The sequence below is a fragment of the Urocitellus parryii genome, chromosome 14, assembly GCF_045843805.1.
Source record: "Urocitellus parryii isolate mUroPar1 chromosome 14, mUroPar1.hap1, whole genome shotgun sequence".
Classification (NCBI taxonomy): domain Eukaryota; kingdom Metazoa; phylum Chordata; class Mammalia; order Rodentia; family Sciuridae; genus Urocitellus; species Urocitellus parryii.
In genome coordinates this window covers 65324020-65342133 of record NC_135544.1, presented here as the reverse complement: position 1 = coordinate 65342133, position 18114 = coordinate 65324020, and the positions used below count along the sequence as shown (strand labels likewise).

Below are 18114 nucleotides of genomic sequence, written 5' to 3'. Positions count from 1 at the left end.
GGAATTGGGGGAGAGTAAGTTATGTGGGGAGGCTACAGCAAGATGAGAATTTTTTTTTTTGATATTTCAGTTTTTGGTGGACACAACATCTTTATTTTTCTATTCTTTATTTTATGTGGTGCTGAGGATCGAACCCAGTGCCCTGCACAAGCCAGGCGAGCGTTACCACTTGACCACATCCCCAGCCCAAGAATTGTTTTTAAAAGATCTTTTTTTGTAGAGTACTCTGTGTTTCCAGGTTGGAGAGTATTTCCACTCTCCTGGTCCAGAGAAGTCGACTTTCACAAGGGAATCCTCTCCCCTTTCATGAAGAAAGGAGAGATTCGAATGCCCTTCTTCATCTCCCACCCATGTCCCTCGTGGGCGGTGGAAATGGTGTCGCCCTCAGTGGAATGGGCTGGCTAAAAAATAAAAGCTAGGAAAAGTGGAATGGCAAAAAACACACCGAACCCAGAAAGTGATTTCAAAAGCGGGGGCAGGGTGGGCATGCTGATCAGATGAACCTCTGAACAAAGTGGAACCTGCCTCTGCTTTATTTATATCAGGAAACACCAAAGAGATGCTAGAGAATGTTCTTCTCCAAAAAGGTCAAAGGTTCCCAACTCTGGAGCTACTATGAAGACCCTTCCTAGCAGAGTGGACAGAAAGGTCACGTGCATCGGCAATCTATTGCTGTGGAGAGCCACAGAAAGTTCCCAATGCCAGGCCTCTCTCTCCCTGGCTACATGCCAAGAGAAGATCCTTATGTATATCCCACATGGCTTTCTGCATCCATCTGCTTTCCTTTAAGGGCCTTCACCTCGAAGTAGCTTTGTCACCACAGTGGCATATTCTGCCATTTTCAGTACCGACCCCATAGAATTGTCACAGGGACTAAATAAGTAGAACATGTAGAACATTGCCCAGCACCCAGTAAGTGCTAAGTGTTTATGAATAAAGGCATGATACAGAGTTGGTTTATCCAGGGAGCCAGGAGGGCATCCCTGAAGAGGTGACAAGTGACCAGAAATCCAGACAATAGGCCAGAGTCAGCCTAAGGCAAAGGGAGAGGGTGAGCATGGAAGCAGGGGCCCGGCAAGGCCACCCCGGGGCATCGAGGACGAAGCAGTCACCTGCAGACTCTAGGGGCTGGGCCGTGCAGGGTCTTGAGACCACCAAGGAGTTTTACTCTTTGTTCCAAGTCATGGGAGCTGTTGGAGGTTTGCGAGAGTGTATGTGTGCAGGCCTTGTGTTGAGCATAAGAAGCCAGGTGTGTTAGGACTGTCCAGAGATGCAGGACCCGTAGAACACACAGAAAGGAAAAGGAGAGACGAACCAGGAGGCATTAGCTCACGCAGGGGAGGGGACCGACAAGTCCCTCATCTGCTGTCTACAGGCTGGAGTCCAGGGAGCCAGTGGCCTGGTTCAGCCCGAGTCCAGAGCCCTGAGAACTGGGTGCAGTAACGCAGGTGGGAGCTGGTACAAGCCCCAGAGTCCAAAGGCCCAAGAACTGGGAGCTCTAATGTCCAAGGGCAGGAGAAGATGGGTGGGATGCCCCAGCTCAGTGGAAGAGCTTGCCAGTGAGATGAAGAAGTTAGACTCAGTAATCCCTGTGAGTGCTGGAGTAGTTCATCCTGAATTTGAGCAGCTTTAGAAATGCCTGCACATAGAGATTACTCTAACCAGCCTCCTTGAACTTGTGTGGTTAAACATACTGTGTTTAGTAAAACACACAGATACTGTACCAGCTAGTGTCGAGAGTCCTTCTTGGAGGGTCCTCTGGTCCTTACTTGTCACCTCTGTTCAGAAGAGTCCGGGGCTCTGCAGTCTAGCTGCCTACAAAACTATTCCTGAAAAACAAAACAGATTTCTGTATTTTGGTCAGAACACTTCTGACACCAAGTGCACATGAATTTCCACAGTTTCTGCAGACATGAGCCGGCTGTCCTGTGACTCAATTCCATTCTGTCACTGCCAACCTGGAGTTAGCAGTAGATCCAGCAAGTTCTGGGCGAGTCCCCCACTCTGCTCCCACTTCAGCCACCAATTATAGGTCCTGGTCTCCCTCTGACTCTGACTGAAGCTGTCAGTCGTGGGTTCCCAGAGCCCCCTCCCTGGGTTTCATTACTTGCTGAAATGTCTCCTAGAACTCAAGAGAAACACTTTGTTTACACTTACCACTATATTACAGAGACAGTGTCAAGGGATACAATGAATAGGCATAGGAGATACACAGGACAAGGCACTCTGTGTTAACCAGCCCTGAAGATCTCTGAACCCCTTAATTCTGATTTTCATGAAGTTTCAACCCGTCCACCTGTGCTCATCCAACACCCGACTGCTCTTTTCTGTCTTCCTGGATCAGGCACCCTAGTTGAGGATGCACCCAGGAGTCTCCATGCGGCCTGTGCAGACTGTCCCCAGGCCCTCCTGCCTGGGTGCCTGCTTGAGCTGACTCTGCCTCCACCACGTCACTCTGCCCAGTGCCTTGCTCTGCCTCCTCTGGGAGCTTTGCATTTCCAGCACCTTTCAGGTTGGCATAAGGCTCCCTGGGGGTCTCTCTGTCTCCCACCCTCCCCTCTTCTGCCTTCTTTCACTCCTCTCTGTCGCTGTTGCCCTGATTTTCTCCACAAGAGGAAGTCTTGCTTACCAAACCAGAGTAGAAGCTTTCCTGGAGTCAGACTCAGTAGGATCCCACATCTCCCAGGCACAACACTAAGTGGTTACTCAATACACTTACCAATTCAACAAGCACAGCCGAGCACCTTCTGTGTGACAGGTACCGTTCTGTGTGCTGTATACCATGGAATAAACCAAAGAGTCCCACCTGTTTTAATCTGCCTTTTCACTGCTGTGACAGAAGGATCTGACCAGAACAACTATAGGGAGGAGAAGTTTATTTGAGGGTTCACAGTTTCGGAGGTTTTAGTCCATAGAAGGCTGGTTCCATTACTCAGGGTTCAAGGTGAGGCTGAACATCATGGCGGGAGAGGGTGGAAGAGGGAAGCAGCTCACATCACGGTGACCATGAATCAGAGAGAGATACCCAAACCACACCCCAACTCCCACCTCCTCCAGCCACACCCTACTCTTCAGTTACCACTCAGTTAATCCCTGTTGGGAGATTAATTCACAGGTTGGGTTAAGACTCTCACAACCCAATTAGTTATCCTCTGAACCTTCTTGCATTGTCTCATACATGAGCTCTGGGGGACACCTCGCATCCAAGCCATCTTACCACCCTCGGGCTCCAGCAGGAAAAACACAAAATAATGCAAAATAGCAGATGATTCATCATGTTAGAAGGTGACGAGACTTACGATAAGAGAGAGGAGCCCCGGTGAGGGGATTGGATGTTGGTGAGATGTGGGCATTCTCAGCAGGCTGCCCGGGATTGGCCTTGCTGAATTGGTGGCAGCTGGAGGAGGTAGAACGCCGTGGGAGCCGAAGGAAGGACGTCCCAGGCAAACACCAAACAGTGCGGAAGCCCAGGGCAGAGCTGTGTCGCGTGCTCCAGGAACAGGAAGGCCCGGGTGGGGGTGAGTGTGGAGGGGCTTCAGCCATTACTCTGAATGAAGTGAGGTGCCAGCATTTTGAAAGACAAATGGCATTATCTGACTTGGGATTTCAAAATTCTCACCATGTCAGAAAGCGTCTGTAGCAGGGAGAAGGCTAAAAGGGAGGCCAGTCCAGCAGAGCTAACCCCGGCTGGAAGCCATGTTGGCTTGGACTCCGTGCGTGGCAGTTAGGAGACTGATCTGTTATGTTCTGATAGTGAAGCTGGCCAGGCTTCAGGGGGAGGGGGTGCTGGGAGGTGTGTGAGGTAGTGGGACTCCAGGCTGACCTCGGGGATTTGGGCTGGGCACCTGGGGGGGATGGAATTCCCCAAATTCAGCGTCAGAATTAAGAGGTCAGGAGGAAGAGTGGAACCAGTGGCGAAGAAGCTACTAGTGGTGCTGAAAGGAATCAGATGTGTGGATAAAGAAAGGGCTTCCAGGAGGGGAGGCCAGCGGCGTCCTCCTGGTCCCTGTGGGATGAGGATGGGCTTCTCCTGCTGACTCTGGCAGTGTGTGGTCCCTATGGTCTTAGCAGCTCAGGTTCCTGGGCAGGTTCCTACAGACTCAGGGAGAAGATGGGCAGCGGGCAGTGAGCGTGGGCCACGCTGTCAAGGAGTTTGCCACAAAGCAGTGCAAACACATGGGCAGTGTCTGGCAGAGGCGGCTAGGGAGGGGAGCATCTTTGCAACTTGCTGGTGTGAAATACCAAACAAGAGCTCAGTGATGAGGAGCAAGAGGGAAGAACTGATAGGACAGGCCTCGAATAGGCAAGAGGGACACAGTAGTCGGGTGGAGCGATTGGCCATCCACGTGGACGGTCCGTCTCCATTTGCCCGTGAGAAAGCAGGTCTGTGCAGCATCCCTTGCCACTGTCCTTGCTGTAGTGGAAGCAGCATGATGGCCAGGAGTGAGAAAGGGGAGGCACTGTTGCAGGTGGAGACCTGCAAGTGTGAGGCCAGAGGGGGCCGTTGCACTGGGGGTCCTGTATTGCCGGCAGGCAGAGGCAGACGCAGGCCTGAGGCCTGTGCATGTGGGCAGCCTAGGAGACGTGGGTCCCCATGCTTTGGGCACCCGCATTCCCTCCCTGTAGATACTGAGCCTGGGGGTGGGTGCACACGTCCTTTTAGTTGGAAACCTTAAAGCCTCAACAGCGGAGCCTCCCTGACGTGGCTCCGGCACGTCTTCTTGGCTGACCTGCCTTTGCACACAGGGAGCCGGGGACTCCCCTGGGCTCTGGAGGGTTTGCCCTCTCCTGCCTGGAGCCAGCCTCACCCCACACCCTGCCCTACTTCATTTCTTGTTGTCAGTGTGGGGAAGTGCCTCCTAGACCTGCTTCTGTGTGGGAGGACAGATCTCAGTGGCTCGTTCCCTCCTGCTTGGGCTGCGGGGTGACCCTGCTATCTTAGGGCTTTGGTGGCTACCCTGCTGCTCCAATGCTGGTGGCTCCCCACTAGCCGCTCCCCATGCTGCCGGCAAGCTGGCCCGAGCCCCGCAGCCTCGACACCTGGTACATCTTATACAGTACATCCCCACTGTTGTCACCTGTCCCTCCCCTGCCTCACATTTGCACCCCAGTGATCCTGGTCGGGTTGTGCCAGCGTGATGCCCTCCCACCCTTCCAGTGAGCCAATGTCCTGCTCAGTCCAGCGCCAACCCAGCGGCCACTACAGTCTGCCCAGCTGCCCCACACCTGCCCGACACCTGCTTAGGCTGTTTCCCCCCCCATGAAAAGAAACGTCTGAACTTGCTCTGCTTCTGGAAAGTCCTGAAGAAGCAAGGACGTTCTCCCTCCATTATGAATCCTCAGAACTCAGCCTGACCCTCCAAGGACTGAACAGGTGTTCCTCCTGCCAGGAGACATGGGGGCTGATTTTGTGAATGAAACTCTGTGGCCCCGCCCTGGGCGGGGTGGGGAGGCAAGCGAGCTGGATCACGCACCTCGGGAAATGCAGGAGGGTCTTGCCAGGATCTCCCAGACATCTGGAAAGGAACTTGGTCTCTCTGGCCTCAGTTTCCAGGTGGGCTCCCTGGAGGGGCAGCAGGTTCCTGGTGGAAAGCCAGCAGCGGTGTCTGGAGTAAGTGAGCCATCAGCCCCAGGTTCATTTCTTGGTTGAGGCTGAAGAGCTGGGTCTCCGTGAAGCTAGAAGCTGCCTGGCGCGTGGGCAGACAGATGACTGGAAGGGCCCCAGCCACAACCTGTTTCTCTAGTGGCTGTCCGGTGAAGACAAACACAGGCGGTCTGTCACGGCAAAGCTGACCGACCCCAGTGACAGCACAGGTTCAAACCAAGAGCTCAGGCCCAGGATGACTTCCGCCCACCGGCTTCCTCCCTGATGTCACTGCACACCAGAATAGGGACATAGGCATGAAGGCTCAGTTCTGTCACCACTGCAGAGAGCAGCAGCTATGCTTCCAAACACCTGTGGTTCACCCTGACCCCGTGCCACCCTCAGTGCCACTGGTTTTGGAGGCTCTTGAGCCTAGAGCTGTCAGTAAGGCTACTCGTCCCCTGCTCTGGTGCTTCTAGAAAGGCCTCTGGGTGCTGCAGGGAAAACCTGGGCCTCTGTGAGGAGCTGAACTCACTTGCACTGTGCACGCCGCCCCACGGGAGCCCGGGTCACGTGGTGAAGAGCGTCTGACCTCACAGATGCCTCCTCTTTAGGCACGAAGTGGATTTTGTCTGAAGGGGAGATTTTGTCTGCTGAGGCTCTTGCCCCAGGAACAGCCACTTCCTTAAAGACTCATTCCGTGTTCCCGATCTCTGAATGTGCTTCAGGTTGTCCTGTGAATGAGGGCAGTGCACCCCAAGCATCGTGTCTGTGTGACAGCTGCGATTCTTCCTCTTTTTACCTTTTTACCATTTTTCACTAGAAACTCAGGTCAGCATGGAGGACCCAGGTTATCTCCTAGATCGTGGTTGAGGTGACAGCAGAACTAACCCAGCAGGAGGGCCACTCAGCCATCCCTTGCTGATCCACACATCCCCTCACACCCCGTCCTGCGATACCCACGTGCATGGCCACCGCACTCCTTTTTCTGGTGTGCATGCGCGTGTGCATAAAAATGTTGGGAATGGAATTAGAGTTTAGAGCCAGTAGCTGTGCACTGCTGTGCAGAGGTGGTGGGGAAGGCAATGAGGACGCGTCAACCTTGTGCCTGGGAGGTGGTCCTCCTCTGCAAGCTCACGTCCCTGCCTCAGGGAGGCCGTGTGGCACAGCCCGCCTCTGTGCACCAGCACTCCTTCAGCTCCCTTGCTAACCTCTGAGCACTTTGTGGCCTGGTAATCTCAACTGATGCAAAAGTGTGCTGATGGTGCTCGGCTGGAGAGGAACGTGGGCGAGCCCAGGGCAGAATCCGCAAGGCAGAGCATGGCCCACCACAGGGAAGCAGCTCTGTGATCTGCAGCTTTGGGGGCGCAGTGACATCCGGGAAGGCTGCACTGCTGAGTTTCAAACACTCGGCATCACTGAGGACTGTGCTGTGAGCATTCCAGGGGCCGAGATGACTAATGAGGGCTCTGTCCCCGGAGCACCGGGAGGCGTCCTGTTCTTCGGGCTTGGCTTCTGGAACAGGCCTCACTGAAGCTCACAACAGCCAGAGTCGTGTGTGCTATTGTTTGTGTAGGTAAAATGTGCCGCCTGTCGTGGTTTGTGTGACGGTGAGCTCCAGGGCGTGCAGGCCCCGGTATGCACAGGGCACATTCATAGGACAAACCCCCAGGTTGATGTTTGACTTTAAGAAATCCAGTCTTTGATTAAACTTTCCCAGAAATTATTTCTCTTAGGCATGGAGAGCCAATGCACACGCTGTCTCGGTTATTTTGAGTGACTGGGCGCTGTGGCACACACCTGTAGTCCCAGAGCCTGGGGAAGTTGAGGCAGGAGGGCTGCAAGTTCAAGGCCAGCCTCGGCAACTTAGTGAGACCCTGCCTCTAAATCAAAAAAATCAGGGATGTATGTCAGAGATAAAGCACCCCTGATTCAATTCCTAGTGCCAAAAAAGAAAAAAATGAATCATTTTGAATGAATAGATTGTTGTAGAACTTTGCCTCCTCTGAGTTCAAACTGAATAAATAAGTAAATGAGAGAACTATTATTTGCTGAGTTTGGTCTCATGTGGAGCTGGGGACCCATGCCAGTCGTTGTTTCTCTCCCAGCTCCTGGGCGTGCAGACTAAGTGCTGAGTACATGTGGCAGAGGGAAGACTGGCACATCAGTTAGCTGAACACTCCAGAGACCTACTTCCCTCTTACTGGGCTAGAGGTTGTCCACCGCTTGTGCACAAAATGAGATCTCAGGCCTGACCCACTTTTGCCCACGAGGTACCCCTTTTACAGACTTCGGATAAGCACGGTGAGCTCTTAGCAGTGGGAAGCTCCAGGCTATGCAAACAGGACCACTTGGGCTTCAGGAAACTAAAAGCTGAACAAAGGAGTAACTTGAAGAAGGGCCAGTTGTTTGCTGACATAAAAGGGCCAAGGAAGGTTGATCCCCAGTTTGGTCAACCAGGACATGGAAATGCAACTCGGGACCCAGTCTTGCTCTCTTCCTGCTCACCTTGTCCAAGGCCTCGGTCATTCCACGTGGTTCGTGGGGATGTGATATGTGGGCAAAGAAGAAACATGTTTTTGCTTATGCATTGATTTATAATGGTGAGGAAAACTCCCCCCAAATCCCACCCACTCTCAGGCCACAATGGCCAGGGTTGTGTCATTTGCCAGAAAAGGATCACCTTGATAGTGACCAATTCAAGTCATCCCCCCCCCCCCCCGGAAGGGGCTGTCTGGATTACATGTGCATAAAGAGCCTAGCACCTAAAATTTCCATGCTCAGCCTGCCATTAACAGACAAGACAGGAGTGGCTTCAAGTAGCAGGCACCTGGGAAAGTCACCGTTGACTCTGTCCTTCTGTGCTGTTCCACCATAGCCACTTTTATGATTAATGTTTGAATGTGTGGTTAAGTCCTAGGTGCTCCTTGGGCAGCTGTGCAAGGCAGGTGACCCAGTGGCTCACCATTCAGTGCCTGGTGGGGTCCTGGAGTTCATCTCCCAGCTTGACTCCCCTGAGGCCAACACAGTCTCTCAGCTTGCTTTAGCTTAGCGTCTTCATCTGCAAAATTAAATTAACTACTGTGGTGGTTTAGATGAGGTGTCCCCAAAAGCCCACTTGTGAGACAATGCAAGAAGGTTATAGCCTTAACCCAATCAGTGAATTGATCCTTGATGGATTAACTGGTAACTGGAGGCAGGTGGGGTGTGGCTGGAGGAGGTGGGCACTGGGGGTGGGGCCATGGGGCACATATTTTGTATCTGGAGAGTGGAGTCTGTCTCTGCTCCTCATCATCATATGAGCTGCTTCCCTCTGCCACACTCTTCTGCCTTGAAGTCCTGCCTTATTTTGAGCCCCAAGGAATGCAGGCCACTTATGGCCTAAGACCTCTGAAACCATGAGCCCCTAAATAAACCTTTCCTCCTCCCAGTTGTTCTGGTCGGGTCCGTCAGTCACAGCAGTGAAACAGCTGACTGTCACAACAACCCTTTCCACTCACTGCCTCACGGGGTATTGGACCTTTGCTGGCAGTGTAACAAAGTCCCATATAAATGGGATTGTGTGAATTATTAGGATCCCACTGTCTTTTACTAGTCAGGTTAACGCTGTCCAATGCCCAGTAGTGTGTTGTAAAATCAAAGCAGGGATGAGAAAAGTGGATCCCATGGCCAAACCGAAGTGTGTTGAACGGATCCCACTAATGGGAGCCCAGTTTTCGTAGCAGGGTCCTCTAGTAACACCACGGAGGCGTGAAGACCCCGTGGAAGAACAGCTGGCCTCCCTCCTGTCCTGCCAGAGAGGTGGACTGAGGAATGTGTTCTGACCTCAGAGGGCCCTCTCTCCTGTCCCTGATCAGAAAGCTCCACACAGCCCCTGCCGGGGTTGCCCCCGTCAAACCTTCCCACATACCTCCTAGCCAATCCCCTAATTCCTTGAGCCACTGATCTCAGATATTACCTGCACAGGTAAAGTACTCAGAGAAAATAACAGTTGACATCTCTTGGTATAGGCACTCAAAAAGAAGTCTTTATAGGGTCATGCAGAGGACCACAGCTTTATCAGACTAAGAAGGAGCACCTTCTCACATCCCTGTTTCTCAAGTGCTTCCTGCTGTCATGACACTCTTCACGGGCTTTCAGAAGGACACCCAAACATCCTCTGGACACTTCTCTCCCCACCTGCTGGGTCTGCGAGTGGCTACAGGCCTTCTGCTTGTGCCTGGACTCAGCCTCTCTGACCCATGTGAGCTGTGAGCACCTGAGATCGAGAGAGGCTGTCTATGTGATGGGCCTTCCTGGGGCAGCGGGGTCTGTCTTCCTGGACACAGGCCACCCGAGGCACTGGGTCAGACCTGAGTTTGTAGATGTGATTCTCTCCAATCCATTGATGTTGTTACTTTCCAGCATTTTGGTTTGGGATCTGTTAACAGTTCAAAGACCAACAATGTTTCTGTCTACAGATTTGTTTTCTTGGGAGTTTTATTTGTGGCCACTTTGGAAAACATCAGTCCCATGTCATTAATGCCAATATTTTCTGGGTCCTCAGCATTCACAGTTTGTCCAACAGGCATGGTTACACTAAGTCTGTCCTCCTGGGAGAGAATGTGTGCTTCACCATCAACCTGCTCCCATAGACAGCGACACAGCCCCTGCCTTTGTGACGTTCCCTGTCTCCCCACAGGTCTGTCGACTTGAGCGCCATTTGTCTCCTGAGCAGTACCGGGGAACCCTCTTTGCCCATCAGCCCGTGATGTTCATCACGCCGGACAGCAGCCCGCCGAGAGCCAAGCTGTGTGAGCTGGTCCTCCTGTGTGGAGGCCAAGTCAGCCAGGTTCCTCGCCAGGCCAGCATTGTTGTCGGGCCCTACGCTGGGAAGAAGAAAGCAACAACCAAGTACCTGTCGGAAAAATGGGTCTTAGGTAGGACTCAGGCGCAGAAAGGGCGGGTCCAGGGGGCTCCTGCGGGGGACAGAGGGCTCCTGATGATCCCTAGGCCCTGGCGAGTTCCCTGCAGGGCCACTGTTCTGTGGTTCCAGCCTTAAGGAGTCTTCAAGGGGCGTCACGTGAGCCCCTCCCCGTGTCCTAGACCTCTGCTTCGGCTCACAACTCCTCACAGCTGCCCCTAGAGTCATGTGACTGTCCTGCACACCCTGCTCCTTCCTGTCACTGAGGGAGAATTCAAAAGGAAAAAAAAAAAAAAAACCTGGACTTCACCCATGTGGCTCCCAGCTCGTGTGGAAAGCCTGGTCCGCCCAGCCAATGGAGCTGTCCGGCAGGCGGGTGGTGTGACTGTGGGTGCAGGGCTGCTGTCAGCTCAGCACAGACTTCCACGAGGTTCTCAGAGGACAAGGTGGCCAGCCAGACACCCTGACCGCGGGGTCTGTCCTGCATTGTGGTGACATGGCGGCCTCATCTGTTGGGCCACCTCAGAGGCTGTGGGTCTGCTGGGAGGAGCAGGTGGGGAGGATGGGGCAGCCAGGACACCGGGATGGGCGGGCGCCTAGGAGTGGGGCACAGCCACTGCTGGTCTCACGCCCCGTGGTGGGTTGCACTCGGCAGGGCGATTGCAGGCTCCTCCCTGGGGGTGGCCTCACCTCCTCCTCCTTGGGCTTGTGATCAACTCTTGGTTGGTTGGGTGCCATGCACCGTGCCACGGACTGAGCAGCTGAAGCAGCAAATGGCTGCTCTCCGCAGTTCTGGAGGCTGGAACCCAGGGTGGGGTGTCGGCAGGTTGCCTGCCCAGGCCTCTTGTCTTCTGGCTGTGTCCTCACCTGGCCTTTCCTCTGCTCACGTGCCCTGGGTGTCCCTGGGTGTCAAATTTCTTCTTCATGGGAAGGGTCCAGTCAGATTGGATCAGAACCCACCCTAATGCCCTCATTTCAACTTAATCACTCCAAATGAAGCCACATTCAGAGGGACATGGGGTGGGATCTCAATGTAGGAATTTGAGCCCTGAGTGAACTTGTCGGGTCTCAGCTCCTTCGGCAGCCAAGATCCTTAACCAGACTCTCTCCCCTGTTTCCCTCCCATCCTGCCTCCCTTGCCCCCTGTTCCTTAGGCACAGTCCCTTCCACGTGGACCCCCGGAATCCCAGACTCCTGGTTTTTCTCACCCTTTGCTGGAATCAGCCTCTAACAGAGGAGCGGATTCCTGATTTGTCCAAGTTCCATCTCTATGCAGCCGGGTGCACTTTGTGAACATCTTTTAAACAATTGATGGTCATCCTTGATGGATTTCTAAAGTATGATGATCAAAGGTGATTTTTCACTCTCTGATATCGAGTATTTTATCTTTTCCCTGAGAACCAACTTCAAAAAAAAAAAAAAAGAATCTAATGCTTTTTGCTATAGTCCAAAAGCTGTTTACTCTTTTCTAAATGCTAAGAATATAACCTTCAAACATCGATGCTCAGAGACAGAGGTTCTTGTTTTGTTTTTTACCAGTGTTCATTTCAAAATGCCGTGAACTGCAGACCAGAACTGTGCTTGGAAACATGTTTCTCTGAGCTCACTGTGCACATGATTGACATCAACAGCTAATCTTTCCAGAGTTCGGTAATTGTGTTCTGTACAAAGGCCCCAGTCTGGGTCTGTGCTCTTATTATTTCCAGGTTGGGCAATTGTGAGGGCCCTTCCTGTTGCTCCTGCCTTCTGTGTCGGAGTCACACTCGGTGCCGCCTGCTCAGTTCCTCGGTTATTTCTCCAGCTGGCTCTCTTGCTGGTGGTATTTTAAGAGACGAGCATCTGCAGGCCCACACCAGGGTTTAGTTTGCCCAAGCCCCTTCAGAACTCTACATTTTAGGGCTGGGCTTGTGGACCTGTTTCTGTTGCTTTCCTCTCTCCTAATTGACGTCCTGTTTCTGACCTGTCATTGATTACAACCACCTGCCTGTGCCCTTGGCAGCATCCGGGTATTGTGTGTGCTGCAGTCCTGGCTCATGTGAGGGGGTGCCCCTGGCTGGCAGGCACCCTGACCACTGGGTCCTTCAGCGGACCATGTATTTTTCAAATATTTATTAGCTCATATTTTCTCTTTCTGAATTGAATAACCATTCAGTAGCCCCAGCTGCTGCAGGTGATAGATGGCTTGTCCATGCACACATCTTGTCTCCTGCACAGACCTGCAGGTCACAGCCAGCCAGAGCACTGCACTTCCTCTCCCAGCCCGCTCTGCCCCCAGCCTACTTTTGCCTGATAGCTTCACATGGTGGTCAGAGAAGACCATAAGACAGTGTCCCTCACGGAGACCTGTGTCCTTCAAAGACCTTTCCTCCTGTTAACTTCTGTTACTATAAATACTTCTCTTTATTCTCAAAATATGGTTAAAGTTAAAATTAAGAATGTAGCAAATTGTTTTAAAGTATCAATTTGATAGAAAACTGGTCCTCTTGTGTAAATCATGAAAGGCAATACTCAAAATTTATGAATTAAGTTTATTCCTACTGGAATATCAGCTGCCAGGTCAGGTGATTCCTTGGGAGACCTTTTTATTTTTCTATTTTTATTTTTATTTTTGGTACCAGAGATTGAACCCAGGAGCACTCAACAACTGAGCCACATCCCCCAGCCCTTTTGTGCATCTTATTTGGAAGAGAGGGTCTTGCAGGCTCTCTAAGTTACTGAAGCTGGCTTTGTGCTTGTGATCCTCCTGCCTCAGCCTCCCGATCCGTGGGATAACAGGTGTGCACCACCAGAGCCTGGCTCTTGGGAGCCTTGGGAGTAGTTTAAATAAAGCATTTACTTAGAAGTCTTAAAAGCAACTTTTTGTGCCCACTTTCAGATTTAGAGGCTGCCATACAAACTGAAATCTCCAGGGGTTTCTTGTTGTTTGAGTAGCTTTGTATTTATTCCTATTGTCTGTGGTTTCTGAGCCCCTTGAGGATTGCTCTTTTCTGCCAGGGAGAAAGGTGGATGCCAAAGAGCAGTCTTTCCCCAGGGCCTCCAACAGCCTAGCACCATGACCCATCAGATAAGTTTTGGTCCCTGGACTTTCTGTATTGCAAAAACAGCAACCCAACTTTCATTTTTTTGTGATTATTGTGCTCATAAGATTTCTTCTAGCCTCAGGCCCAGGGTGGCCGCTCAGCATCCAGCCAGTTTCCCCTCCCAGTCCAGCGGGTTGCTGCAGAGAGCAAGAGCCAGTGGACCTTGTCACCTCGTGGGCTCGGCCGAGGTCCACACCCGTTCCTGGGGGATGTCCTCTGTGCCACGCTGCCTCCCAGCCAGGCTGCTTGGAGGGTCAGCAGTGTGTGCCCTGCTCCGTCCCCAGAGCCCGTCTTCCCTGAAACAGCTCTGTACTTGGGCCAAGATTCTTGGTGAATCATACCAGAAGGAGAAATGGGGATTTTTGAGATAGTACACTTGTGGGCACTTGGATATGTATAAAAATAAACAGGAAAACAGAAACCAGATTCCCGGCACTAAGAACTAAAATGCCACCTTTACCTGGGACGGTAACATTCTGTATGTGAAAGCATTTTCGGTGATTGGCTTTCCCCCAGCACTCCTGTGAAATGTAATACAATTCCAATGTTACATATGGAGACAGAAGACCCTGGGGTCCCAAGGAGCTCAGCTGGTGAGAAGGTGAGCCTGGGGGTGCTGGGAGCCTGCACAGCCATGGTCTGTGGCGTGCATGCTGTGGTCATTTCTGTTCACACTTTCGGTCCCCTTGTTGTCACCACGAGGCCAGTTTGGCCTTTCTCGTGAGCATGTTTCCAGGCTCAGGCACCTCTTATTGTCCGGGCTGTGCTCGGGAGAGGAGACGTACATCTGGGCTGCGTGGGCACAGTGTCATGTTCTCAGCAGTGTGGCCAAGCACAGCACAGCCTTGACGTGCATCCTTCATGAAGAGCATCAGCGTCTTCAGGAAGAGGATCCCTGATGGCACGGGGCCCCTCGCATGCTGGCCTGAATCATTCACTGTCTCCCTTGATGACTGACCAGAAGAAGTGCAGTGACCGTGGCATTCCTGGGCCCTGGACTTTAGGCTTCAGGATTCAGTGGCTATGTGGGTGTTGTCCGAGATCCTCTCAGTCCACCTTTCCACGCACAGATAAGGAACTAGTCAGAGAGGCAGGGTCACCTGTGCAGTGGGGACTCTTCCCAATGCTGCCTAATTTACCCTTGCCACAGGGTCCAGCCCGGCAGCCCAGATGCAGCATTTCAGGTACAATTTCAGAATTATTTTTGCTTTGAATTATTCAGAACAAATGAAATCTACCAAGACAGAAATGAATGACAACTAAAATGCAGTATTTTATAATTCCAAAATCTAATGTTTATAGGTTTTTTTTTAAATTCAATATATATGCACATACATATATACAAAGCCTGTGTGTATGTTATATGTGTGTGTGTAGATATATATGTATGTGCAAAGCCTTTTGTGTTTGTGTATATATGTTACATATTGCAAAGCCCGTATTTGTGTATACATGTTGTATGTATTACTAGTAATATTGCTTTAATTAACTGCTTGCCACAATCTTAGTACAAGCTTTGGAAAGCTATGGAAAGCGCAGGCTCAGAAGATGATTGCCTGAGCTCTCCTTTAATTAATATGTTGGCCAGCTAATGATCTTCGATGATTATCTTTGAATTTCCTAACCTGTGGGGTCGCTTTCTAAATTTACACTTAAAGAACTCAACCCACTAGGTGCAGATTCCAATCAGGATGTAAAAGCTAAAGCCCTTTTTAAAGGCAAGCAGGCAAATGCTTGCTGAGAAGTCCATTTCTGCACATTTACCAGTGTGCCAAAGGCACATTCCTGAGCCTCACTTAAAACAAAGTGGAACCAAAACCCACTTGGAGTGTAACAGGCAGCTGTCTGTTCAGCTCAAAACTGGAAATGTCCTCGACGTGGCAACATGTTATGTCCATCGTAGGAAATGCAGTCCTTGGTTCAGAGGTTAAACTGGCCATTTACACCCTGGAGCTAAGCACTTGGGTTGTGACAGTGACTTTTTAAATTTCTTTTTTTTTTTTTAGTTGTCAATAGAACTTTATTTATTTATATACAGTGCTGAGAATCAAGCCCAGGGCCTCACTCGTTCTAGGCCAGTGCTCCACCACTGAGCCACAGCCCCAGGCCGTGGCAGTGCCGACTTTAAAGGCGACCTTGCTGTACATATTCCCGGTGCCCTTTGCACAAGGTCCCAGCTTTGGAGAAAGTGCTCCAGTGTTTGGCAGCTGCCCTGCAGCTCCAGGGGCCTGCAGCACTGAGAAGCCGCTTCAGCTCAGCCTCGTGACGGCATGTGGCTGACAGTCCAGGGCTGTCTTTGCTTATTGACCTGATTCATGGTGGCCCTGGGCGGTGACTGTGAAAGCTTTTCCTGTGGTTTTGGAGTAAGCTGCAGGCCCGTTCCTTTCAGCTGTGGCTTATCAGGCAGTGCCGTGGAGCATGGCGGAGCCTGAGGTGGTGAGCTCAGGTTGGGGCTGAATTGAGTCCCCTTCACATTCAGAGAGTGTGACCATGTTGGGGGATAAGACTCTTAAACAGAAATAAGGTGGAGTGAGGTCATAAGGGTGGAGTCCTAATCCAATATGGTGGCTTTCCTAATAAGAAAAGGATGTACACCCACAGAGAAGGTCACGGGAGGACGCAGGGACAGGGGTCCTCAAGCCAAGGAGAGAGGTCTCGGGAGCAAGCAGCCCTGCAGGCAGCGTGACCCAGGCTTCCAGCCTTCAGAACTGTGAGAAGGTGGGTGTCCGCTTTCTAACCCCCCACCCGTCTGTGGCTCTTTGTCTCAGCAACCTGAGCTGACCCACAGGGGCCAAAGTGTCTAACGCAGTCACCTGTCGCAGTCCACTCACGCACCGGGAAGCCAGGGGATCTGAGTTGCGCAGCCACATAGTGAGTGGCTGAAAGATCCAGAGTTCCAGACCAGTCACCTAAGTCCCAGCCCAGCGTCGTCTTTGTGAAAAGTAAGGTCCTCACTGAGCTCAGCAAGTGTGACTTCTCTCAACTGTGAAACCCCTAACGCTGCTGCTTCTCAAACTCTTCACTACGGAAACTAGGGTTCCGCCAGCAGGGCAGAGACCCAGGCGCCCCCCGAGGGGCAGCAATCACAGACCCTTCCTGGTTTGTAAGAGGAGAAAAGGGAGGGGGACGAAATTATCCCGTGTATTTTCTTAACCAATTTTTCAAAAGTAACCCTGAAGAATGTGGGGGAAAGGAACATCATGTGAATAGTAGCAGAAGCGAAGGAAAGAGAAGGTTCAGCCGCAAGGGGAGCTGAGTTCCCAGCAGGACTGCTGAAGGGGGAAGAGGAGCAATGTTGACAAGGACGGAGGAAGTGCCCGTGAATGATACCACAAGCAAAGCGGGTGCTGTACCCACAGACCCGGGAACGGTGTCTGTAAATCAGGGGAGCGCAATGCACCTGGATGCTGATAAATTTTTTAAAATGGTAAAATGGAAATTTTTATGAAAAAAAAAGTTATCAAAATTGATTCAAGGAATATAAAGTCCACCACTGAGAAAGTGCACAGGTTGTTAATGGTGCGCCTTTGGCCACCCGTCAAATAAGACTCCCACGGAGAGGAGCATCATTTTCTCTGTTCAGGCTGGGGGTACCTGCAGGGCTGACCCTCATCTCCTCACATAACATGGACGGTGGGCAGGAAAGGAGGTGGCCACAGAGGCAGCAAAATAAGAACAGATGAATTGGGCTGGGTTGTGGCTCAGTGGTCGAGCACTCACCCAGCATGGTGAGGCACTGGGCTCCATCCTCAACACCACGTAGATAAACAAATAAAGGTATTGTGCCCATCTACAGCTAAAACAAATTAAAAAAAAAAAACAGATGAATGGAACTACATCAAAAGTAAGGACTTCTGGGCACCAAGCAACAACAGAGTAAAAGGCAGTTTGTGGAATAGGAAAAAACATTGGCAAATATTGGCAGTGAGTATCCAGAAATATATAAACCTTCCTACAACTCAACAGCAACAAAATAATGAGGTTAAAAATGGGAAAGAACTTAAATAAGCATTTTTCCTAAGACACAGATGTTTAATAAGCTCATAAAAAAATGCTCCATGTCACTAATCACTGGGGAAATGCAAATCAAAATAATAGAAAAAGTAGTAAGTAACAGTGATTTCAGGGAAAACTCTCTAGTAATATAATTATGTTCCCATTTCCCAGACAGTAAGAAAAAGCTGGTGTGCTTGGAGTGACAGTTAGGACAGGCTGTCTTGTCCATGGTGTGGCCTGATCCTTTGTACACTCTTGGTGAAGTGTGGGCTGTGATGTCTCCAGTCAGCGTCAGCTGATAGGAACGTGGGACCCAGCCATTGCCTGCAAACACACCCCGTGGTGTCAGGTTGCTGGGTCATTTGTCAGTAGCTATTGATTTTGCGCTTCTTCTGTGCTAACCGTTTCCTAGGCACTCAGGTGTAGCAGTTGACAAGAGAAATACAGTCCTTGCCCCTGTGGGACCTGTATTCTAGGGGAGAAGACAGAAAACAAATTTAAATTCATCCTTATGGAGGTCTATGCTGTGACAAAATTGGATGTGATTATCA

The 18114-nt window shown here is 51.2% G+C and overlaps 1 protein-coding gene across 2 annotated transcripts in view; it reads left to right on the top strand.

Moving 5' to 3' along the window:
* Mcph1 (microcephalin 1) overlaps positions 1 to 18114 on the top strand; it is a 191138-nt gene that overhangs the window by 167962 nt on the left and 5062 nt on the right. For both annotated transcript variants that reach the window (XM_077792557.1, XM_077792558.1), the window contains one exon: positions 10266 to 10503. In XM_077792557.1, the coding sequence (XP_077648683.1) occupies positions 10266 to 10503 (238 nt within the window). The remainder of the gene's footprint in view (positions 1 to 10265; positions 10504 to 18114) is intronic.